The sequence below is a fragment of the Hippopotamus amphibius genome, chromosome 12, assembly GCF_030028045.1.
Source record: "Hippopotamus amphibius kiboko isolate mHipAmp2 chromosome 12, mHipAmp2.hap2, whole genome shotgun sequence".
Lineage (NCBI taxonomy): Eukaryota > Metazoa > Chordata > Mammalia > Artiodactyla > Hippopotamidae > Hippopotamus > Hippopotamus amphibius.
In genome coordinates this window covers 17,725,252-17,751,259 of record NC_080197.1, presented here as the reverse complement: position 1 = coordinate 17,751,259, position 26,008 = coordinate 17,725,252, and the positions used below count along the sequence as shown (strand labels likewise).

The 26,008-nt window shown below is 45.0% G+C and overlaps 1 protein-coding gene across 1 annotated transcript in view; it reads right to left on the bottom strand.

Moving 5' to 3' along the window:
• PTPRT (protein tyrosine phosphatase receptor type T) overlaps positions 1 to 25,259 on the bottom strand; it is a 1,046,874-nt gene extending 1,021,615 nt beyond the window's left edge. Inside the window, exon 1 of the mRNA XM_057701613.1 lies at positions 25,164 to 25,259. Within this exon, the coding sequence (XP_057557596.1) occupies positions 25,164 to 25,251 (88 nt within the window). The 5' untranslated portion in view covers positions 25,252 to 25,259. The remainder of the gene's footprint in view (positions 1 to 25,163) is intronic.
• Positions 25,260 to 26,008: the final 749 nt, after the last annotated feature.

Here is a 26,008-nt window from a genome sequence, read left to right as displayed (position 1 = left end):
GGAAATTTTCTGTATGTATGTTCCAATAACCCAGGGATCAGAAAACTCCGGCCTGAGCTGCTTGTTTTTCTAAATAAAGTTTTATTGGAACACAGCCATGCCCATTCAGCTACATACTGTCTCTGCTTCTCTGATCCTTTGTAAAACAAGTTGGCCAAGCTCTGTGTACACTACACGGAACTGAACTTGGGCACTTAAGAGATCTGTCTTTCTGCTTGTGCTTTTCTTAGCCAATCATGGAAATGAGTTTGCAGACTCTACGAACCTATCAAGTGACAAGCAGGAGGAAGAGCTTACTGTTACCCTGACGTGTTCATTAAAGAATTTAAAGGTTAGCTGATAAAAATCACATACAATCCAATGAGAATATAAGTAAGAACACCAGAATAAATGGAAGAAAATCAAGATCAAAGGCAAGACAGGTTTTTACAAAAATCACCCATTGTGACCTCATACATTATGACTAAGATTGGGCTGCAGATTTGACTCAGAGTTTCCAGAACACCCAAGCAAAACCGGTAACACGTGTGACAGAAACACACTGAATGTCAGGGAACCGAGCTGGGATTTAAAATATCTCCTGTACAGTCCGGCAAGTGTTCAAACCCATGCACACAACTGAAAGCTGGCTGTTCTGGATTTTAAAAAGCACCTTTATCTCATTTTTCCTGCAAAAAAGATAACTCATTTTTTGCTCTGATGGGCAAAAAAACCCTCAGGAGCCTAATTTTCGCCAACTGCCATGTGGCACTGCCTGTCCCCCATCTGGGCTGGCTGGCACAGACCTCAGCAAAGAGAGCCCAGGGCCCCAGGAGGGTCCTCTGATCATGGACCACTGCGATGACCTACTTGGGATTAGAACAACATTTTAGAGTATAACCGTGTTTTATGGGTCATAAATATTGCACAGATGTTCCTTATTTACATCAGCTCAGTGGATTATTACTGCGGCATTACCATGCTAATACGGTGATCCCTGCAATTGAAACTGGAGGGCGGGAAGCAGGAAGATGTAATTAAACAAGCATGGTACACATTTGAGGGAGGGGGGTTTCACTAAAACAAATAGGAGTAATAGGTAGCACTGGATGTGTGCTTCCTATATGCCTTCTATATGTATTAACTAACTTAATTCTCAGAACAATCCTATGAGATGGGTTTTATAATTATGCCCTTTTAAAAGATGAAGAAACTGAGGCAGAGCTAGACTCAGTAACTTCCCAGGGTCAGAAATGTTGTAGTATGGCAAAGCCAGTGTCTGGCCCCAAAGGCTTTGCTCTGTTAACAGATGCACAAAAAGCAAGAACAGTAACAGCTTTCTGTAGAAGCAAAAGCTATTCTATGCTGTCCTCCTCCGAATCACCAAAGCACATAACTGGCAATGCCCAAAACGAGCTCAGTGACCCCTGGCAAATATAACACTGGCTCCCTACGGACAGGGGTCTCCACGGTCCTTGACTCCAGGAGCAGCAAGGAGTCAAGCCTTTGGATCAGGTCACGGGGCTACCTCTCGCCCCTCCCCTTCCCTCCTACCACACTAGCTCAGCCTCCCATGGCTCCCACCACACCAAAGGGCTTGGCTTTTCGTGATGACCTGCAGTTCTCCCACGCCCTCGCCCGCCTCACTACCCCATAGCCAAGCATCACTGCCTACCAGAAACCATCCCTGGCTCCAACCAAGTGAGCTGTTCCCCAGGTTGCCCCCTGCAACAGCATCCTACATCTACTGTCTCTGTACCGTGATCGCAAACATGTTCATCTACTTCCTCAAATCAGGCAGTAAGCTCCTTGAGGCAGGAATGGTCCTATGTGTCTCCCCTGCTGATGGAGCTCCAGTGGGTGACCCAGAGAGGGAGCCTGGCAAACACTGGGAGACCAAAGGAACTGGCTGGGGAGAGAACTGAGACCTACATTTGACAGCATCAAGGATGCCCTGCCAGGTACCACAGCCCTGCCTCCTAAGGTTTGCCATGAACAGCAGCCTCTTAGCAGCTTTTGAGTCTCCAAAATAAACATCTGTGGTCAACAACTGAGACAGAGAGTGCTGGCTTTGTGACATTCCAGTCCACAACCCAAATCACATTCGCCATTGATTGCATCAGAGTGTTCTCATAGTCCATGCTATGCTAGCACGAGGTGAAGAGCAGGCTGTATGTGTAAGGCAGTAGCTAGTTCTTACATATTATGTTACGGTTCTGTGGCTCCTGCACTGGACTAGTGTCCTCGGGGAAATGCCATCCAAGGATGTCCACCCACAGTACATCTATCTCACCTGTGTGTCCTTATGTTTGTATAAAAAGGAGGGGGAGAGGAGGAGGAAGAAACACATCCATTCCACATTTTCTCTTGTAGAAAATGTGCTCCTAAAAATTAGTTGCAAATTGAAAGTTTAGAATATACAGACCCTTATATGCTGCAAGAGTGGAGTAGAGGAGGTTGTCTGTGGGGAGAGAGTTTAAAAATTATGAAATTTTAATTATGGTGTCAATGTTTCGTTTCTTTACTCCGTGTCTACAATGTACTCCTGATTATTCAGGATTAGTGAAAATATTTTAAAATAAATTACAAACAATAAATTTAATTTTGTGATGTCTTATCTCAACTTCCAATTATCTCAGCTTACTGAAGATGACATTTCATATGAAGGAAAAAATGAGTTTGTGTTGGGGAGAAGGATGCACTGGCACAGATGAAGCAGGGGATCAGACTGCAGATTCAGGATCGATTTCCGTTCATTCGTGTAGCCGGTCAACAAACATTTATAGAGCACCCAGTATGTGCCAGGCGCTTCCTAAGTAGTGAGCACGACAGAACTGCCCTCTCCAAGAGCTTACACTCAAGAGGGAGAAACAAATGAATAAGTAAATAAATAAATACTTTGAGATAGTCGATACTATTAATACATCAACATATTCAAGCTAAAGTGGACAGAAAGTACAGGAGTGATACTTGAGCGGAGGGTGAAAAGAAGCATCCCAAGTAGAAAGAACAGCAAGAGCAAAGGCCCTGAGGTGGGCACAGATTATGACTGTTTGAGAAAAGAAAGAAGGCCAATGTGGCTAGAGCAGGAGTCAGCCGACCTTTTCTATAAAGGTCCAAACAGCAATTACTTGAGCCTTTGCAGGGCTTCAGTTTCCCTTGCAACTACTCAACTCCATCACCGCAGCACAAAAGTTGCCAAAGACAATTTGCAAACAAATGGGCAGAGCTGTGTTCCAAAATAACTTCTTTATGGACATTGAAGTTTGAATTCCATACAATTGCCAGGTGTCACCAAATGCTATCCTTCTTCTGATTTGTTATCAACCATTAAAGATATAAAAAACATTCTTAGGCCACACACACAAACAGGCAGCAGGCCAGATTTGGCCCATGGGATGAAGCTTGGTGACCCCCAGGCTAGACTCAGCCAAGTAATGGCAGTGGCAACAGTGGGGGAGGGGATTAGAAACAGTCTCAGGAGCCCGATTTTAAAGGCAAAAAGCAGTAGTTTGGGTTGGGGGCTTTATTCTAAATGCGAGTGACGCGATTTGAAAGAGAAGAGGGACATAGTCTGATTTATGTTTTTAAAAAATTACTTTGGCAGCTGTGTGGCGATTCTGACGGTGTCATCAACTTTCTTGGAAAAATGTATCAATAGGAAGCTGAACGCTGTCCTCTTGATTAAGGAGTCTGCAGCGGACCATCTTCCCATCAAAAACTCTATGAATCTGTTGATTTTCTCTGTACCTGAATCACTGAAGCTTTTTTTCTCTTTAACGCTGATTTTCAGTCCATAATTTTAAAGATTTCCCTATTTTCCTCCATCGCGAAACACGGCCTTTGTTTGAGCCACGATGTTGGAGGACACATTTCCAGCAGTTCACACGTGGGCTTCATCTGATTTCCTTTCACAACGGAAATCCTCTGACCGGTAACAAAGGAAGCGAAACAGTCAACACTGCCTTTACCTCTACCAGCCTCCATCTTTGCCTCAAACATATCACCGTGAGTACCTGCATTTTCACATTTCCATTTTCCGCTCATTTTTATAATGTTAGAGAAAACAGAAAAAAATTCAATCACAGCTGTGCAGGCAAAGGTGGCAGAAGAGAAAGACCAGCCTCGTGCTTGGCAGACATGAAAACAGTGGCTTCACCTGGTTTCATAAAGTCCAAGTTCAACACTGGAGGGGCATGAACGAACAATGAAGACAAGCATAGCGTTTCCCCCCTAATTCTTACTTATATGAAAGGAAAGGCTCTCAAGAGACTTGACCCTTTTCGGCTTCACTGCGTTTATCGTGTGCCACCCCTCCCGAGTCCTGACTTCCAACATCCTCTCTGGGGCCTGACCTTCATACCTATATGGAGGTTGTACTTGGCGTCCTGATATTTGACTTAGCCCACGGCCCAACTCCAGCTAACCCTGCCCCAGCAGAGAGAAAGCACCCCATGTTATCAACCCTAGTAAAGCCTTTCCTCCTGACACCTCCTGACCTCTTCAAAATCCAACGCCTCTCAACCCTTGCAAGCTCAGACAAGATTCAAGCTTGTTTATAAATCCTAGTTCCCGCATCTGCCTACTTCTCAGGGTTATCAGTGAAGGTGAAAGGAAATCACATATTTCAAGCCCCCTGTAAGACCCTGGATAGGTCAATCAAGGTGTATAAGTAACCAGGTCAAACACAAACAGAATTTTCCATCCCCCTCTTTCAGTCTCTTACTTAAATTTCAATCCCTGCCATGCCCATAGAAGCAAAGCCTTTTGTGGCAAGGCTCTGAAGAATACCAAAAAAAGGGGGAGATGGTTTGAGATGTGGGTCTATGGCAGGCAGACTCCAAGATGGTCCCCAATGATCCTCATTTCCCAGTACTATGCTTTCATATAATCTCCTCCCCTTCAGTGTGGGCAGGAGTGGCAACTAACTTCTAACCAACAGAATATGATGAGATGTCATTGCTGCAATTAGGTATGTAAGACTGTGACTCTCTCCCCTGCTGGGGAGATGAAGCAGGCCACTGTGTTGGAGAGGCTCATGTCCCAGGGAACTAAGAGTGGCCTCTGACCAAAGAGCCCACGGGGAAGTCTGGCAGCCAGAAAAAACTGAATGCTTCCTACAGATGGCCAATAGGCACGTGAGAACATGCTCAACATCGCTAATTATTAGAGAAATGCAAATCAAAACTACAATGAGGTACCACCTCACACCGGTCAAAATGGCCATCATTAAAAAGTCAACAAATAATAAATGCTAGAGAGGATGTGGAGAAAAGGGAACCCTCTTACAATGTTGGTGGGAATGGAAATTGGTGCTGCCACTACAGAGAACAGTATGAAGTTTCCTTAAAAACCTAAAAATAGAGTTACCATATGATCCAGCAACCCCGCTCCTGGGCATATATCCAGAAAAAACAAAAACTCTAACTGGAAAAGATACACGCACCCCAATGTTCATACCAGCACCATTCACAAGAGCCAAGACATGGAAACTACCTAAATGTCCATCGACAGATGAATGGATAAAGAAGATGTGGTACATATATACAATGGAATACTACTCAGCCATAAAAAAGAATGAAATAATGCTATTTGCAGTAACATGGATGGACCTAGAGATTATCATACTAAGTAATTCAGAGAAAGACAAATACCATATGATATCACTTATGTGTGGAATCTAAAATATGACACAAATGAACTTATTTACAAAACAGAAACAGACTCACAGAGAAAAAAAACTCGTGGTTGCTAAGGGCGGTGGGGAGGAGGGGATGGATTGGGAGTTTGAGGTTAGGAAATGCAAACTATTACATATAAATATATATATAAAACTGAATCACCTTGCTGTACCCCAGAAACTAACACAATATTGTAAATCAACTATACTTCAATGAAATAAATTAAAAAAAAAAACAAAAAACAAAAACCTGAATGCTGCCAACAACTACATGAGCTTAGAAATCGTTCACAGTCAAGTCTTCAGATGAAACCACGGCCCTGGCTGATGTCTGGATGGCAGCCGCATGAAAGGCCCTGAGCCAGAGGACCCAGCCCCGCTGTGCCCAGACTCCTGACCCACAGAAACTATGTGGTAACAAATGTCATTCTCAGTGGCTGAAGTGGCTCACTAAGTGTTGTTTTCAGTGGCTAACTTCATGGTAATTTTTCAGGCAGCAGTAGTTAACGAACACTAGGTCTACGTCAGTTTGCATTTCTCAAGTCATCCTAATACAGAAGGCACATGCTGTCCACTCTCCATACACCTCCAACTGCACTGCACGAAGTTTTCACGAACTTAAAAGAATAGACACTGATTTCTTTCGAAGAATCGCTACATTAAACACATGTTGATACCTTTCCTCCAACAAAGGGACATCATTTGCCAAACCTTCCTCTTCGATGCAAGTGACAAAGAGGAAACTCAAGGCATGGCATGGCCACCTCTGGGTCCAGGAAGAAAGGATAACGGCACTCAGCCCGGCCTGCCTCACACCAGGACTGGAGCTAGGTGGTTCCGAGCCACAGGCCTCCCAGACCGTTTGGATAGAACTGGCATCAGAGGAAGCCAGAGGTGGGGTATCCTTCCGTGGCTACTGTCTCCTTGTTTGTTATCAAAATCTCTAGTCCGCAGCAATTTTCCCCATGCTAGCACAAACTTCTCACGCCAAATAAAGGTTGTCTTTAACTAAGAGCCTTAGGCTGTAAACTTGCTTCCCTGAAGAGTCAGGTCAAGCAAAATCAAAATCGGAGGAAAAGCAGCAGCATACTCCTCCAAGGAAACACCACGTGCCCTGTTCCTCCACTGGCCTCTCAATGCTATTCCAGGCCCTCTGCCCACCCCCACCCCCCCGCCGCCCCCTCTCTTTTTGCCTGTGCTCCTCTTTATGTATTTCCTCCTACCCCCTCTCACAATGCCTTCATTCCAGCTGCTCCTAAGGAAACTTGCCTTTGCAATATCACAACTTTCCAGACAGCTAAGGTATGCTCTTTAATTCAGTTTACTAAATACTTAAATCTAGGGTTCATTAGGCAGAAGGCATCACACTAACCACCACAGCAGACACCTGAAGAGCTGTGTCTACAAAGTTTTTTAAAATGTTCTACTAGCTCATTCACTTTGTTGTACAGCAGAAACTAACACAACAGTGTAAAGCAGTTATACTCCAATAAAGATGTATTTAAAAAAAAAAAAACCTTAAAAAAGTAAAAATAAAATAATATTAAAATGTTCTACAAACTTCCCTTCCTTCCATATGGTAGAATAGGGCCATGGTGCACATCACAGGTTGAAAATCTAAACAGCAGGTTTCAAGCCTTGTCCCAGCCCTCAGCACCTGTGCAACCTTGGGTTGGTCCTTTGTTGCATCTAAGATTCAACCTCTTATCTGCAAAAAGGTGGTTGTACTTATTAAAAGCAAGGATTAAAATGGAATAACATGCCTAAAAATACTGCAGAAAACATTACAAAGTAAAATCATGGGGTTAAAGAAAACAATTTAGCCTTTTCTTATAACTCAAGGTTATCCATAAAGAGGTCAGTTATTATACTCAGAACCCACACTTATTTCTTTCTCCTGACATCATTTTGTTTTAAAGTGACAGCATTTGGGGTGTTTGTTAATTCTTAGGATTAAAAAAAATTTTTTTGTTTAGTTTTGTATCCTGACATCATTGCCGTGACTGCCACAGCATCTTGAGGTGCAGCCTTCAGGGCCTTCAGAGGAGGGTAGCGTTCTCTGCCCACATGATACTTCTTCAGTTACTGAGTTTATTGAGATCTCACTGCTGCTGCTTATAGTTCTCCTGCTCCTCTCTAGCAATCAGTCCATCAATCCTTTTATTAACCAGCATCGCAAGCATATCTCCCTGAAGCATCCAGTCTTCCTCCTTCTAAACCCTCTGGGCTTGCAATCATATACAAACTTGTTAAAATCATAGGTACAGGAAGAGCTACAGCCACCGGATGAGAGTCTAGGGGCTCTCCCTCAGAACAGAAGCTGTGTGTGGGTTTAACATCTATTGGGTAGCCCAGAGACTCTTCAGCTTCTTTCCAAATTCTTGACATCACACTAGAAGGTGAGGCTTCTAAATAGGATTTGGGAAGAGAAAGGAGTTCTTACACAATGCCTGGTGGATAGTTACCACTTACTATTTCTCCATAGGACCTTACATGATGCCTACCCACGTGCACAGATGTGTCTGCATGTCTAAAATTCAACAGTAACGAGACCATGGACATATTTGATACGCAGAAGAAATTCTCATTTAACAATGATAATTTTCACACTATTCGCCACCATACATATGTCATTTCACGTGACGCTCATCACTGTCTAATGAGATAGGTACTATCATCCCCCATTTTGGAATAAAGACATTTAAGGCTCAGAGAGGTTAACTAATTTGTCCAAGGACATTCAGCAAGTAAGCAAAATGATTAGGGATCTCAGGCAGTCCTGATGGGAATGAGACTATCTCCAGAGACTGATGCAAGTTCAAGTCACATAATTGGTTTTTCCTAATGAATCCACCCATCAAATTATCACCATTTATACGTGAATTACCAGCTCTCAAAAAATTCTTAGAAACCACCATTGCTATTACCACTTGCCAGGTATTTTATATGCATCATCTTAAGTGGTCTCAACCACCCTTGCCAGGCTTGTAGAATTATTCCCTATTGATGGATTGGGGAATCTAGGCTCAGAGAGGTACAGTAACTCACCCAAGGACACACAAACATTAAGTGGCAAGAGCAGGGATTTCGATTCAGGTCTTTCCGACGTCAAAGCCTATCCTCTCTACCACATGTTGAAGGACCCAAGACGAAACAAATTTCAAGGCAAACTATTCTTTTACACGGTCTTTTACACCGACCTTTGCACGTCAGCAGATTTTTTTGAATCTTGCAAAGCTCTGAAACTGAAACGATACGGGCCTGGAAGTGAACACAGCTTGACTGAAAGCTGGGTTTGGCCAGTTAATAGCTGTGTGAACAACAAGGTCCTGCTGTATAGCGCAGGAACTATATTCAATATCCTGTGATAAACCATGATGGAAAAGAATATATATATGTACCACTGAGTCATTTTGCTTGTACAGCAGACATTAAACATAACACTGTAAATCAACTATACTTCAATAAAATTTTAAAAATAGCTATGTGACTTTGGGTATGTCACACAGCCTCACCAAGACAGCATTCCTTTATAGTGGTCCAATTTCACCGAGCTTTTATGAAGATTAATGAATGTGTGCATACTGCATGTACCATGGTCCCTGGCACACAGAGGGTGTTTTAAATATTCTTTCTTTAATTCATCAATTACTATTTTCCGTTTTTAAAAAAATGGAATTGTAGGTTGAGATTTCAGACTGACAGATTTAGGATAAACTACCCATTACTATATAAGACAGAACACACAATCTTCACATTAAAACTAAAATCGCTGAAAGTGATCTTAGAAATCACTTCCTCTCCATTTATTCACCAACACCGAGTACCATGTACAGGAACTGTGCTGGGCACAGGGGATCAGCAGTGCACAGAACAAAGTTCTGACCCTCGTGGAGCGTTAATTCTAACAGAAAAGAGTCAGAAAATAAACATATAAATAAAAAGATTATTTAAGAGGATCAAGTGCTATGAACAGAGATGACAAAGCTCTCTCTCATTTGGCTGAGGCAGAAATGGTCCTCCAAACCAGAGAATGAACTTAACTGGCCAAATGCCCCACATGAAATTAATGGTATATCTCTGCTCCCTAGATCAGCGGTTCTCAAATTTTCCCATGTGCCAGAGTCACCTAGAGGGCTTGTTAGAACACAGATTACCCACCCCCAGAGTTTATGATTTAGCAGATCTGTTGGATCCCCCAAATTTACATTTATAAAAAGTTCACAGGTGATGGTGATGCTGTTGGGCCAGGGACCACACTTTGAGAACGTGTGCCATTGAGGAACAGAGCCCTACCAGAAGGCAGTGAGGCAAGAAGGGAAGTGGATAAATACCCCAAGCCCTCTCCTCCTGCCTAATAATCTCCCACAAGGGCTCCCCATCTGCTAAACACCATCGGAACCAGAGGGCAAAGGATTCGCACCTTCTGGAACTCAGAGCAGTACAAAGAAGGGCTCCATTAACACAATTTCCTCCCCTTGCCCCTTTGCAAATTACAGGGTACTGATAACCTCCGACTGTTCCTAGTCTCTAGATGTCTCAGCATCCCTTGTGGGCTCCCTTAGCCCCAGCCATGTGCAGTCCCTTCGTTAAAGTCTCACAACACATTGGAGTTGAATTCTGTTTTTCTGTCAGGATCTAGAGAGATACACCAGGAGACCCCAGACAGCTCCTCTAGTGGTGATTTTTTTTTTTTTTTTTTTTTTTGGAAGTTGACAAAAGCTATTATATTTCTGCCTACAGTAACATCTATCAAATGCAGGTCAAATATCAGATAATCTTTTTTTATTTGCTACATAAATATGATTTGTACATGCAACACGCATATGCAATGAGGTCACTCTGAACAAAGCTTTGTGGCCTGGGATGGGCATTAGAGTGACCAACTCATCCTGGTTTGCCCACATCCTGGGAAACACCTCCATTCTGGACAAACCAGGACAACTGGTCACCCTCACCATGTACTCTGTGCTCCACTGAGCTCCAGAAATACTCTCCAGCCACAGCATCAACACCAAGAATGGTTGGCATTTATGGAGCAATTTCCATGAACGTAGCCCCAGGCTAAACAGTTTGCATACATCACCACATTGATTTCTCACAACTACCCTAAAAGCAAGTTACGATGATTAGCCTCATTTCACAGATGATAAAATTGAGGCTCAGAGGGCTCAAATAACTTGTTCAAGGTCATACAGTTTATAAGCAGCACAGCATTGAGCCCACCCAGTCTTAGATCAGAGCCTGCACTTTCAGCCACTATGGTTTTCCTTCATGTCAGACCAGATGGGTCCGCCTGCCCCAGACCTGATTTCAGGAGAAAAAACAACCAAGAACTACCAAAAGGTCATAATAGGGACCAAGCTTGAAAACTTCAGTCACAACAGCAGAAACCGAGAGGGGATTTACACATTCTTTATTGTAGGGCACACAATGAAAAATTCAACAGGGAGGTATAATATTTGGGGCCTTTGGAAAATCAGAGATAAAATTACACAGGCCGTCATATTTCAGAACCAAAGTCTTACTGCAAAGTCTGTGATGTTCGACAGCTGATGACAGCACAGCCTACAAACTCAAAGGCAGTCCCAACCCGATAGCTTAGGCTTCAGCCGCTCATTTGTAAAACTCAAATAATAATCATCTCTCTTAAATCCACAGGGTGACTATCCCGTGGATTAAATGAATTCAATCAACTATGTCCAGCCGAAAAGTGTTTTCCTAAAATGCTGTGTTTGCTGGAGACTCAGAGGTCCAAAGATCATCGTCAGGGATGAATCCTTCATCCCATCCGAGTTCCTGGGGGTGTGGCACCTTCAGCTGCTGAGCCCCCAGTGTGCAATCGGCCACATCTAGAGGCCCAATGTATATTTCAGGACAAATGAGGGTCATCTCTACGAATTACCCTCTTTTGAGACTGGGATGGTTGAGACTTATTTGGGGAGGAGATGGGGCTTCTTTCTTAGGAACACAGCCCCTCTCTCCCACGTTTTACTGCCATAAAAGTCTCCTAACATTCAAGTCAACATCGTGTGTTTAAGGACCTGGACTCTGTAATGAGACAACTACATGTGTGACTGTGGCCAAGCTCTTGAACCTCCATAAAACCAGTTCTCTTATTTGATATATGGGATTGTTGTGCCTGCTTCATGAGATCATTATGAGAATTCAGTGAAGTCTTAGAACTCCCCCAAAGGAATTCTCACTGAAAATTCTGAAGGCAGGCTTTCCACCCAGGAATTTCGAATAGGACCTAAACTTTCCCCCTAAGGGTGAACTTAGCACAGCACCCGGCACAAAGTAAACCAGAGAGAGAGCAGGAAGCAGTGGCTAAGAATGCAGATTCCAGCCGCAAATTGCTCAGGTTCAAGCCTTGGCTCTACCACTCACTAGTTATGCAACCTTGGGCTTAACCATGCTGTTCCTCATTTTTGATCACTGTACCCACCATTATAGGATTGTTGTGAAGACTCTATAAGTGACGATTAGTAAAGCCTTTGAGAAATGTCTGGCTCATTTTAAGTTTTTAAAGTACACAATAGTGTCAGTGTTCCCTATTTGGTAGTCCTTTCCTCTCTTGTATTTATTTCCCTGGTATTCACGTTGAATCCTTCATGCTCTGCAGACACACCCCAACGCACCTGTGATTTTCATAACTTTTAAATCTGGTTCCCTATTATTATTCCCCTATCATCCATCATTTCACAAAATGACTTGTCATCTCCTTGTATTTTCTGCTTTCCATTCCAACATGAGCCAAATGCTCTGCTCCTCTGTATACTCTTTTGGGTTCAGAAATTTTCATCCCAGGAGAGTGAAAATTCCTTCTGTCATATTCTAATCTGGACTTATGGCGTTGCCTTTTGAAACGAACAATCCTGGAAAACAGATTCTGTTTGTTTCATCTCCTAGACTGGGGATTTCACAACTTATTCCTTTTGAACAGACTATGGATGGTGTAAAATACCAAAACTGATTCATCGGGAAAGGGGAGATTTTTCATATTTTAACCTCTATCAAAGATCTCAAATGATCTGATTTTCAGGGGAAACAATCAAAATCCTAATGTCAGAACCAGAACTCCAGCCTTTAAGAAAAAAAGAAGTCATCTGGTCATTTTACAGATGGGAAAACTGTGCCCAGGTTCACAGCACCTCTAAACACTGAAAAGACTGTGCAACATTATTCCTCTGTGTGAAATGTGCCCTCCTCAGGCCTCAAGCAAACCCAAAGGCTATCCCATGGAAGCATCTCTGCTATTTGTCCATGGAAGCCCCGAGAGAGAGAGGAGGAGGTATGAGAAGTGGATGGACACTGATGCCTAAGAAGGAGCCCCTCCATCAGGGCTCCTATCACTCATGCTCACGTGCCTCCCAACATCTGTAATGCAATTCTTTCTTTTGCTCCTTCTAACCAGATGCAGGGGTCTTAGAATTCCCCATAGGAATCCTCATTACAGACTCTGAAAGGCAGCTTTCCATATAGAAAATAGGGCCTCAATTTGTTTTGAAAGAGTGATTGAAGAACAGTTCATATGTTTAAAATGCCTATAATTTGCAACAAATCTTAAATTGCAAGGGTATCACTTTTTAAGGAAATAACTTAAACGCAGAAATATCACAAAGAGAAGTGTAATTAACACCTATGTTCTCTATCAAGAATTATCAACTAACAAATTTTAAGTTTCAAATGAAATAGAATATTACAAATTAAAGCCAAAATGCCCTTTATCTATGATCTCAATTCCACTTCTCTCTATACCTATTCTGTAAAGTGTCACCTTCCATTTTGCTTCTTATGCTAACGTAAACATACACAGTGTCATTATTAATACAATATTCAATTGTTACATCCATAAAATTGCCTCTTTTTTCTTCCTACAGAAAAGGATGTGGCCTTGCAGATGCTGAGTTTGCTTCATGAACCGTAAGAACCTATTTGTAAATATTTGTAAATGTTTCTTAACAGATGCTCATATTTTTAGTACAAGATCTTCCAAGATGCTATGCAGTGGCATAGCAAAAACTGGGCTGCTTCTGTGTATAAGCAGGATTCTGCCAGTGTTGAAGATGTCACTGGCAAAAATGCACCCCATGAAGGGAACCAAGAGGCCAGAAAAGGTCAGGCCGAGACACCACATCTACTTCATCCCTGTGTAGTCACCTCACTTCCATGATAAGCTCTATCTGTGGCTAAATAAATCAGGAATTTATGGAAGTTTGGAGCACAAACATGGTCGCTGCCAGATGACCTGTAATCCATTTTAAGTACGCCACTGGTGTCAGAAGTGTGACAGGCATGCCACGCTCACTAGCATGGCCAGATTTTAGTCTGAGATCAGAACGCCAAAGTAGGAAACAATCAGTAAAACATGCCTGAAATGCGAGAATTTTTGTGAGAGCAGCTTAGCCAAGTGGAATTCCTTCACTGTTTCTCTGCCTCCAACCATTTGGACCTTTCGTATAGTAAAAGATGTTTGAGCCAAGGGCAATGAGCCCAAGGCATAATTCCTAGAATCTTCTACATGAGCCAAAACAGTAGCTAGAGCTAAGAATCTCCAAAGGGAGTTGAGAGCCCAGACGAAGGAAATGTCAGATTTGAGCCAAAAGCTACAGATCACAAAGGGGTGGCCCCCAATTAGACATCTGAAAAGGCAGGCTGGAATGGGGGAGGTGCCAAGGACCCCTAGGGCTCCAGGTGGAACAGGTGGTCAGCAACTCTCCAGGGACAAATGATAGCTACTGAGGTTCTGGAGGTGAGAGGAAATGAGAATGCAATTAAGAAATGCTTCAGCGCCTGCTAAGTCAGTTCTCAGGTAAAAGCAATAATAATGTGCTTCTGCATACAAGTGAATTTAAACATATGCTGAACATTTTATGTGTGAAAAGATGTAAAGATAACAAAGATGAGAAAGTTCTGACTTCAACCTTTACTAAAATAATGACCAATAAGGAGAGGGGTCCCAAGTTAAACTAAGAAATTCTGTTTTAAAATATGTGTACAGGGACTTCCCTGGTGGCAAACTGGTTAAGAATTTGTCTACCAATGCAGGGGCACGGGTTTGACCCCTGGTCCAGGAAGTTCCCACAAGCCTCAGAGCAACTAAGCCCGTGCACCACAGCTACTGAGCCAGTGTGCCACAACTACTGAACCCACACTCCACAACAAGAGAAGCCACCTGCAATGAGAAGCAATGAGAAGCCTGCACACCACAACAAAGAGTAGCCCCTGCTCGCCACAACTTTCTCGAAACAAAGAGAAAGCCCACACACAGCAATGAAGACCCAATGCAGTCAAAAAAAAAAGAAAAGAATAAAATACGTGTACATCTTCACACACAATGGTGACCTTGGAACTCTGGGATTTGTCCAGGTTAATTGCACTCCTCCAGCAAAAATCGTGTTCAAGGGGTCAAGTTCCAGAAATAACGTTCTACTTGGAATACACATCTTTTGTACAGAAAATTTAAAAGACTTAATTGAAAGGGAAAATTTGCATTGCTAAGTACACCTCCTCCCCCAAGAAATTTTTCTAAACTTCTGTTTGAAGCAAGAGTGGTATGGTACTTGGGTTCAGTACGGTGTTTGTATGTTTGAGCTGAGCATCTCAACAGTTGAAACTGTAAGTTTCCTCTTTTCCAAGAGTTTCCACAGTTCCTCCATAAATCCAATGTAAAGGGCCTCAAGACAATGCAACCCAAGTGTTAGAGAGCTGCCCTCTGCTCGCTTCTAGACAATTGTGTTTAGAGGACAATAACCATCCTAAACTGGAGCCAGCTGAGATACAGGGAAGAGGCTGACCATGCTCCTGGCTTCTGAATATAACTGATCATCCTTCCCACCCCACCCCTCCCAACCCCTGGTTTGAGACATGTTAGAATCTTGCTTAAAGTCTTGTTTCTGAAGTTTCTGAGCTGAAAATCATTCCCCCAAATGAGTGCACACATTTCCTATAACAAAAGGTAAAAAGATAGTGTAAAAGGTGAAGAGATGATAAACAGAAAATATTATGCAGAAGTAAAAATAATAGTTAAAAATATCAGGACCTCTGGATCTGGAAATAAGAGAGAGACTGGACATGGAAATCGCTTGAACTCAAAGCTGATCCAGTGGAGCAGAATGAGGTCCTTGACCCAGTCCTGCATGTACAGCTGCGCAGGTTCCACAGAGCCACATGTAGCAGCTCTGACCTAGATACCTAGGACAATTATGCCCTCCCCTCCTCACAGCAGAAGGGGTATCTGGCACCCAACCTTGCACAGCCTGACTCAGCAGGACTGAAGATGACAATGAATGAGTGAGAAACTGCTCAAAAGTCCAAGCCCCTGAAAGTGCAAGCCAGACAAGCACTTCCCCAAGGCAGATGATGGACAAACTCGAGGTGTCTTGGTTTCCTCCTTCCTCAAGGGCACCTTGCAGAGATGAATCCAAAAGGGCCTGGGGTTGGGACCATCAGAAATTGGTGACCCTCAGCCTACTTACTGCCAATTGCCTAGAAAAGCACAATGGGGACCTTCAGAACCACCACTCCCACCACTGTGCAAACAGGTAATCTGTTGAAGTTCTTCTGTAATGACTGTACTATTGCCTCAGCAACCAAAACTAAAAGTATAGGTAGGACATGTTTTGATCCACACAATAATTTGTATATGTACATTAAACTTTTCAATCACTGTAGCTTAATAAATTCTCAATTTTAGTCGAACGTGAAAATAAAAACTCTAGAAATAGGTCAAAAAGTTCTAAAATATTAAGTACTAAATTTTTTAACTGATATCTATATACAATAAAAATAGTAAATTCCAGCTGAATTTTTATTATAGTCCTAATCTACTAGTGTTTTTTATAAAATGGTCCTTGTGAAACCTACATCCTAGTGTGAATGTTTTATAGTCTTATAAAAACACAGCACTTCAACTTTTAGGATAAAGTTTGAACAGTTTCCTGATGAATCTTCATACAAATTCATTTTTTACTTTCTGACTTTCATAATTAACTTTTTTAAGATTTGAGCCAAGTCAATTCTGAGACAATAAATCTCTCTACTCAAAGTCCTTTAAAGAGTAAAATCTTGACAGTGAACTGACACTGGTGCCCAAAATAATAAAAAAGAAAGAAAAGATGTGAACACACTTTAAAAGTGATGTTTGTATTTTTTTTTTCCAAGATACTAGGTTTCCTCTACCACGTGTCATTTATTTGAGGCTCCTGTGGTTGGCAGCTGCTAACATGGCTCTGAAAGGTCCCTTGCTTCCTGGTAGTCAAGCCCTGTGTGATTCCCTCCCCTTGAGGGTGAGCTGGACCTAGTGACTTTACTTGAAGATGGCAAGAGTGATGAGATGTCATTTCCAAAATGAGGTTACAAAGACTAACTTCCAGCTTGCTCATCCTCTCTCCTGCCCTCTTAACAGCTCACTCCAGTGAAGCCAGGTACCATGTTGTGATGGAGGGGCTCACGTGGCAAGGAACCCAGGTGGCCTCTCTCCAGCTCATGAGGAACTGAGGCCTGCAATCCAACAGCCGTGAGTAACTGAATCCTCCCAACACCACGTGAGTGATCCTGGAAGCAGACGCTTCCCCATTCATTCGAGCCGAGCTGACTGCAGCCCCAGCCAATATCTTGATTGCAGCCTGTGAGAGATTCAGAGCCAGAGAACCCAGCTGTGCCACTCAGATTCGTGACTCAAAGAAAAATGGTGAGAAAATAAAGCCAGTAAATTTCAGAGGACAACCTGTTACATGGCAATAGACAACTCACCAAGCTGCCTTAGGGTGAGACTGGGATGTGTTTTTCTTCATTTTAGAAAGCTGGTGCCCAATGAACACTGACAGGTGAGAATCATCTGGACCCCATGCACTGAGGGCCCAATTCCAAGATGCTTAAGAAAAGAAGGAATAGTGACATCAACTTCGAGGCTATACTCACATTTAAGCACATACTATGACAATGACAAAATTATTTTTAATTAGACGAATAAGTTCTCATGCTCAAATCAACTTTTAAAAAACCAAAGAGATAAATGGTCCTAAAGCCATGCTGTTTAAAATATCTTTTTCTATCCCCAACATTACCAAGAGTCCCTGTTTTATTCTCTTCTCTTCCAGTGCTCAAATAAAACACCACAATGCGTAGCTCAGGTTCTGATGTCTCCACAAAAAGGGATCAGGGCTCTTTAAAAAAATTAACTGACTACATGTTTGGGACAGAAAACCTAGGGGTAAGCCTGAAGTTCCCTGTGGTCACAGAAAAATCAGGACGCTCTCAAAGAGGTTTGAAATTGATGAAAAAGGACCTGGTTTAAAGGGGCTCCCAATGGCCAACTTGTGATCAACTGGGCAGCAGAAAAAGCCATAATTATAGTTCATTAGAACAAGTCCAGAGCCTGTTCATGAAGATCAAACCTTAAGCAGGCTTTAAAAAGTTCTCCTTGCTAATATGAATCCATGAATTCATGCTTGGTTCCAAAGAGACAAATACAGGACTTCCCTGGTGGGGCAGTGGTTAAGAATCCACCTGCCAACACAGGGGACACAGGTTCGATCCCTGGTCCAGGAAGATCCCACGTGCTGCAGAGCAGCTAAGCCTGTGCACCACAACTACTGAGCCAGTTGCCACAACTACAGAAGCTCACACACCTAGAGCCCGTGCTCCACAACAAGAGAAGCCACGGCAATGAGGAGCCCACACACCACAATGAAGAGTAGCCCCCGCTCACCGCAACTAGAGACGCCACAATTAGAGAAAGCCCATGTGCAGCAACGAAGACCCAATGCAGCCAATAAATAAATTTATTTTAAAAAAAAGAGACAAATACATAACCATTAAAAGATTAATAACCACCCACTATAAATAACAGGAGGATCAAGAGAAATGGGTTTGTGTTCTCACGATGAGTTTCAGAACCACTAGAATAAAAGGGGAGTAAAAGAAAAGTCTGGGTGATCTGAGAGGAACAGGCTTTCCAGGGTCCTGGGAAGCTGCAGCTAGGAATGTGGGTGACAGCACTGTGTCCTCCCCTGAATGAGGACAAACATCATGTTGCCCAGAATGTCTGAGGTTAACAAACATCTTAAGAGCAGCACATGAACTGCCACTGGCACGTTCTTCCGGGGGATCGATGGAAGCCCCCACAAAAGGCAGAAAAACATGAGCTGTTTCCTCACTCCTGGTAGCTGTTCATCCTGTTAGGAAACTGAGGGTCCAAAAGCATGTTGTATCTGCTCCCAAGCAGGGGGGGGATGTGCTTCCACTCTTCTGTTAACTTTCTATATCCTTGGCTTAATGAGAAAGAAAATGAATGAACGGTCTATTCCCTCCCCCTCCCCTCTACACCAATCCAAATCCTACCAAACACTCCAGGCACAAAGCATTCACGTCTTCAATTTTAATAGACGTTGCCAAATGAACACTCAGAAAAGCTGTTTCAATATTCACTACTCAACAATGAACAAAGCCAACTAACTGCTCAGATCCTTGTCAAAACTTGATAGTCTTAAACTTTCTCATCTTTGCCAAACTGATAAGAGGGAAGACACGTTACCTCACGGATTTAATTCACAGTCTAAAGAGTCTAAAAGAGTCAGGGGCGGGGCGGGGCAGGGCAGGGTGAGGCAAACCAAAAATAACACCTTGCAAACAGAGAATGCCACAAACTATTTTGGAGGCGGGCAAGACACAAGTAAGAGTGATGCCGTTTACTGGGTGCCTGTTTCGTGCCAGGAACCGAGCTTGAAAACTTATAGGCATTACCTCTGGCTCTTGCCGCATCAGGGCACTGGTGTGCCCCTCTTACAGATGCAGAGATAAAAGTTCAGAACAGTGAAGTCACTTACCAAGTTCATATCACAAGCCGGGAGCTGGGATTTAGAGCGTTACTCAGCCATCACCACCTCCCAGTTTTCAAATCTTTCCGTCACTCCAAAACGTTCTCTCGTGCCCACTTGCTGCAAATCCCTACTCCCGTGCCCAGCCCCAGGCAACTCCTGTTCTGCCTTCTGTCTCCATAGATTTGTCTTTTCTGAATATTTCACACAATATGTAATCTTTCGCATCTGGCTTCTTGTGCTCGCTGTAACGTGTTTTCAGGTTCATCCACGCTGCAGCACGTTATCCACTGTTCATCCCTTCCTATCACTAGTAGTATTCCACGGGATGCGTTCACCAGCTGATGGACATGTGGATTCATCCCAGCTTTTGGCGACCGCGAAGAACGCAGCTATGAACATTCACGCATGTCTCTCTGTGTCGACATATGTTTTCGTTTCTGTTGGGTATATTCCTAGAAGTGGAATGGCTGGATCCTCTGGCACGTGTCTGTTTAACTTTTTAAAGAAACTGCCAAACTGCTTACCACAGCGGTGTCACCATTTGCTATTCCCTCCAGCATCAAATGAAAATCGTTAGCGGAATATTCAAGAAACTGGAAAGACTTTCTATCTATTCCACTCGTGCACCAGTAAATGTATGTGTCAGATATACCTCAGCAGCTTCACTCCAGTGTGACAAAAAGTCTGTAACACTGTAGACTCACTTCAATTTATTAGTCACCCATCATCTGGTAGTGGATCTGGTGGGGTTTCTGAGCAGCCCTCACCTGGGTAAATACCTACGATGCGCCAAGGGATATAATGCTGACATTTTGAAATAAAACCGGACAAAGGATCATCCTTTCACCACTCTGCCTTTTTGACACATTAATTCCCATTTTTCACAGCTGACTTCTGGCAGGTCCCTTGGGATCTATGCCTCGCATCCTTCTGTATCTTTTTTTTTAAGCCCTTTATTGGAATATACTTGTTTTACACTGTTGTGCCAGTTTTTGCTGTACAACAAAGTGAATCAGCTGCATCTACACATATATCCCTATATTCCCTCCCTCCCGTGACTCCTTCCCGCCTTCCCTATTCCAGCCCTCTAAGTCATCACCCATCATCGAGCAGATCTCCCTGTGTTATGCAGCAGTTTCCCACTAGTCAAATACATAGTTATGCATTTTACATTTGGTAGTGTATATATGTCAAGGCTACTCTCTCACTTCATCCCAGCTTCCCCTCTGCCCCCCTCCCCCGTGTCCTCTGTATCTTTTTCAGAACCTGCAACTCTTACCGATAGATAATAAATAAATATGCTCATGGTCATTTCTCCCTCTTCCAGGCAAATAAGAGTATTCAGCAAGACTACACCCAATGCTCAATGCTATCACCCCCACCGGTCAGCCTGTCCCAGCTGCACACAATACTAGTGATCCCCGCTGTCCCTTTTGCCAGCATCTAATTGCTCTCAATCCATTTAAAAAAAAAAAAAAAAAAAAAAAAAACCTACCACATTCTTCCTCTCCAAACCTATTTGAATCCTTTTAATAAGATTTCACAAGACACTCTAACTGCTTTCTAATATCTACATGGTGCTGCCTCCTAGCCCCAATTCCGTAATGTGCCTGCAAATGCTATTACACCTGTCAGGCACGGTTTGTTTTCAATAATCTCATAGCTTTTTTATTTATTGGAATGCCACAGTCTTCTATGTGTTTACTTAGTCTTTGCTTATTTGTCAAGTGCACAAAGCAGCTTCCCCTCACAACCCCAGAGTGCCACGCACTTTATTTCTAGGTTAGGTGAGAGATGGAAATAGAGCAGGAAGCAGAGCCCCAAGGCAAGGAAGACAGTGGGGGTGGGGGGTGTAGGGAGGGAGAGAAGATGTACATGAACACTTTCTCTTTACAACGTGCAACCACTTGGTTTCCTATCCATTCTCATTTACAAGGTAAAATGTGCTTGGAACTGAACACGCCTATCTAAACCTTTGAATTGCCAAATGTATTAGTAGCATCTGTTTCGTTCCAAATCTCTTTCTAAAAGTGGCTGCAGAGAACCAAGTCCCCAAAAAGGAGAAAAACTAAAAATCATCACCTAAACCCAGCCGTCTAATTTTCAATTCATAACTGAGCTTAACATCCATGCCCCCATGACCTATGTACACACATCAATGCCAGGGCAAGTAAAGAGAAAAGTCTCCCCTTCAGGATAAAGTAGAACAATGCACTCACTCTGCGTACATCATCTTATCTAGTCTTTTCAAAATCCAGTGAGGCAGCTATAATCATTCTCACCTAACAGATGAGAAGCTGGGGATTCGATAAGTAAATGACTTGCCCAAGCTGACACAGCTGGAAAGGGGCAGGATTCAAACTGAGGACTTCAGACTCCAAAGCTCACTCTTTTTTGCTCAATCAGGCTGCCTCCCCGGTTAAACTCGCCCATCACAGGTGCCACAAGACTCTACCGCCTCTTCATCATCATCAATAACTATGTATCAAGGACCCACCGCCTATATGGCATTGCTCTTGTTTCCACAGCAACACGCTGCCAGAGAGTCATGGGAATATCCCATGCTCAAAAGAATGATGCTGTAATGTCCTGTGATCGTGGTTCTGAAAGGTGACAGTTACACTACTACAGAGGATGTCGTCTCGGCTGGCAGCCTGGAGCCTGCAGGAGCTAACCAAAAAGAAAAGAGGGAGAGGAGAAAGGCAGTGGGTTGTAACCCAAGACAGTGGTCTGCTTTCACTACGAACATGTTTGCGATGGTTGCTGAAACAGAATCCAAGCCAGGTTTGCACATTAATTGTTCTTTCATTAGGAAACAAATCAAGCAATCCAGGAGAGAAAGTAAAATTTGACTACTGCTAACAGTTCCCCAGAGGTATCTGGCAATGATTATCAAGTTAAATGACTACATCACTAACAACTACAATTGAAAATCAGTCCCTCTCAGATCCATTTTTGCTCTCAATGTACGGATGCTGAAACGCACTAGTAAATAAACAAATTAGCCCCTTATCCATTTGTCTGTTTCCTTCTTTCCTCATCCCAAATCATGTTTTTGCCACACTTTTCAGAGGCTGATTTAAAAATTTTTTTTTATCATCATTCCTTACAAAAATCATCCTACCTCATGAAACACATCTCACAAGAAGGAAGAAGGAAATTGCCTTTTGATGGCAAGCTTTCGCCACTGACTTTTGGACACCTTGACCAACACGTTACAGCAAAACATATCACCCCAACTGTGTATTAGATGCAAGCTTACAAATTGCTTTCGAGACTGGGAATTTTCAGATTAAAAAACTATGGAGAGCACACCACTGAGTTTTTAAATCTATTATTTACCCAAACTTGCCAAAAGTTTTAAATCAGATTCTTTCAAAGAAATCAAATTATTGTCATATTTATACTAGATTTGGATTCCAACAATGTCTGCATTTAGAAACAAAGTAAGAAGATAAGTCCGTTTTAAAAAGTCAACATTTGCAGCATTCCTGCAACTACAAGTGCAGATGTTAGAAACCTGGAAAAAAATAATTAAATTGTCTAGTTAGCATTAAACCAGAAAGGAGAGAACAGATACAGACGGAAAATCCCCATTTTTACAAATGCGTGAGGCTAAGACTGCATCAAAGCTCTAACACAAGCTAATCCCCCCCTCGTTTAAGGAGCCCCTGGAACAAACGCAGCCACTTGCTAAGTATATGCTAGAGTAGGTTTGCAGAAGCCACTCAGCTCAGGTAGAATCAAAAGAAACAAGGTGCCTTAAGAGTAGATTTCTTCCCAAACTGTACTCCGGGATTGCTTTTCTTTCCCCTGTGTTCTGAAGAGCAAACAAAGAAAAGGTGCTTGCTCCTCACACTTCTCTAAATGTTTTAACAAAAGGCTGCTGAATAAACACATTACTCATTTAAAAATTGAAAAGAAGTTCTTTTCCGGAGATGAAAGCAACTAGATTTGCATTTTAACAGTTGTGGGCGAGCGCCACCTGGCGGGAGCATCCGGAGCCGGCGTACTTTTAGCATCGGGCAGCTTCCCAAGCTCGTACGGTTTTACCGCTCGCTACCCGAGAAAGCTTTGAAACCCCTGGAGGAATATTTTTGATATTGGTTCTTGCCGCGGGAACGTGAGTACTATTCACGGGTGGCAGGCCAGCAAGGCCTTGGAGGATAGTAAAATTTAAGTCACGAATGATGCCTGGTCCCCAGGCCTGCCCCCAAGCATCCTTCTTCCTTCCCTGCCCTAGCACACCTAACACAGACCCAAAACGAGGAAAACAAGAATTGTGCACCATCTTTATAATGATGTGTGGCTGTCCCTCTTTTCTTATTTGCTAAGCCAATCTTTCAGCTTCACACACATCAAAAGAAGTATCCTAGACGCCTAACTTCCTAGCCACGAAACAGGCTGTCCCTTCGCAGAAGTCCATTATTCAGTTCCCATTTTGGAGCAAGGAAGACTCCAGTACATTTCCACTGGAACGTCACTCCAGCGTCTCTTAACCTCAGAAGCTGTCTGTTTAAAAAGGTTACACTCCCCCACAGTTTCTTTCTCTCCTTCTCTTTCAGCGTGATAATAGACGGGCACAGCTGTTACTCATCAATCCAAAATGAATCTTCTCCTAAGTCCCACTAGCTCATCTCAGCCTGCCCCTGTGATCCCAGCAACCTCCCTTCCGCGTGGTCACACCTGAGCTAATTGGTGCTAAGAAACTTCAAGGTGATTCTGAACTTGGAAGCATACCTGCACCACTTTCTCCCTTCTCTCCTTCCCCCAACCGCCTACTCTTTCGGGGCTCAGCGCTGGAAGCTGCCTCCTGTGAGGTTTGGTGATGTGTAAGACCCCAGATCCAGGTGGCCTCCTGTGCATGTCAACCTGCCATCAGGAGCATGCCAGAGCAACGCCCCCCCCCCCCAAACACACACACACACACACGGGGAACTACCTCTGCTCGCCCCCTTCCCACGGTCAAACCCAAATACGAGTCCCTCAAACTTTTCTGGAGCAGACACGCTCATAGGTCAAAGCCACTCCATGTTAAGGGCCTTAACCGGGGCGCCCGTTTACTTCGGATAAAAACCACGGGGTAGGGAGGAAGGATCGCCGTCTCAGACGTTAAGACGAACACCCCCAAGGTGCTTTCAGCGGCGTAAAGACAAGCTTAGGGGAGCAGCGTGGTTCGAGCGAGTCTGGAGTCGCCTGTATCTCCCGGGAGAAAGGAAAAGCCACCGCCCTGGCAGCCTCGGCCTGCCGGCGACCGGCCATCCCCACGAAAAGCGCGCGCTGCCCAGGAAGCTGCCGGGGAGAGGACGCTCCACCCCGGGCGTCGATGCCGCCTCTTGTCTCGCCGCCCCGAACGCTCAAGCGACAGATTCCGACAAGTGGGAGGCGGCGAGCGGAAATATTCGCCACAGCCGCGGAAAGTTCCTCGAGCCCGGGGGGCCGGCCGGAAAGTACAGCGGGGCACTTCGCCGAACGCGGCCGGCCGAGGGACGCCGGGGGCCGGGCACGCTGGCCCCGGCGCGTCTGGACACGGCGGCCCGCGGATGCAGGCGGGGACGCGGGCTCTGGCAAGCGGCCCCCCGCCTCCCCCGCGAGCCCGCACAACTTTCTCCTCCCGGGGCCCCGCGGCTGGCGCCCGGACGCGCCGGGGAGGGAGCGGGGGCCGGGGGCGCACTCACCTGCGGTGCTCTGCGCGCGGGCGCCGGGCAGAGGCTGCAGCTGCAGCCGCAGGAGCAGGCTGAGCGCGAGCGCGGCGAGGCTCGCCATCCGGGCGGCGGCGGCTCAGCCCCTTCCCGCGGGGGCCGGGGCCGGGACTGGGGCGGGCGCGGGGCGGCCCCGCATCGCCGGCGCGGCCGCAGGCGGTGCGCGCCGCTGGGCTCCGGGAGCCGGCGCCGCTGCGCTCGGAGCCGAGGCGCGGCGCGAACTGAGGCGGGAGGCTGGGCGGGGGCGGGACGCGGGGCGGGGGGCGGTGTCCCCGGAGTCCTAACGCCGCCGCCGCCGCCGCCGCCCGCCCGCCCGCCCGGCGCTCCGCCTCGGCCGCGCACACACCCTCGTGCGCACGCCCGCGCCTCGCACACGCCCGCGCCTGGCCCACGCGGGCTTCCCGCGCACCTTCGCCGGGCGGGCCGACCGGCTCGGGGCCGCCGGCTCGCACAGTCACGCGACTACACGCATCGCCCCCGCACCCACGCGCCCCGCGGGGTCCTTGCCTCTTCGCCCCGAGCCGCGCCGCCGCGCACCGTCTGCCCGGCTGGGGCGCAGGTAGCGGGGGCGGTGGGGGAAGGAGGGAGAGAGGGAGCAGTCGTTTGAACTCGGAGGTGGAGAACACGTGAGTGGGGGGACGGGTGCGGGAGGGGAGAAGGAGGGGGCAGTCGTCTCGACTCGGGATGAGGAGGCCAGGTGAATGGGGGGAAGGGAGGGGCATCTGCCCTAAACTGGAGCAGGTGTCCGCTGGCCAGGGTCTCGGGCACGCCCTGAGATGAGAATTTCATACGGGAGTCGTCACCCCACCTCCAGCGCGCGC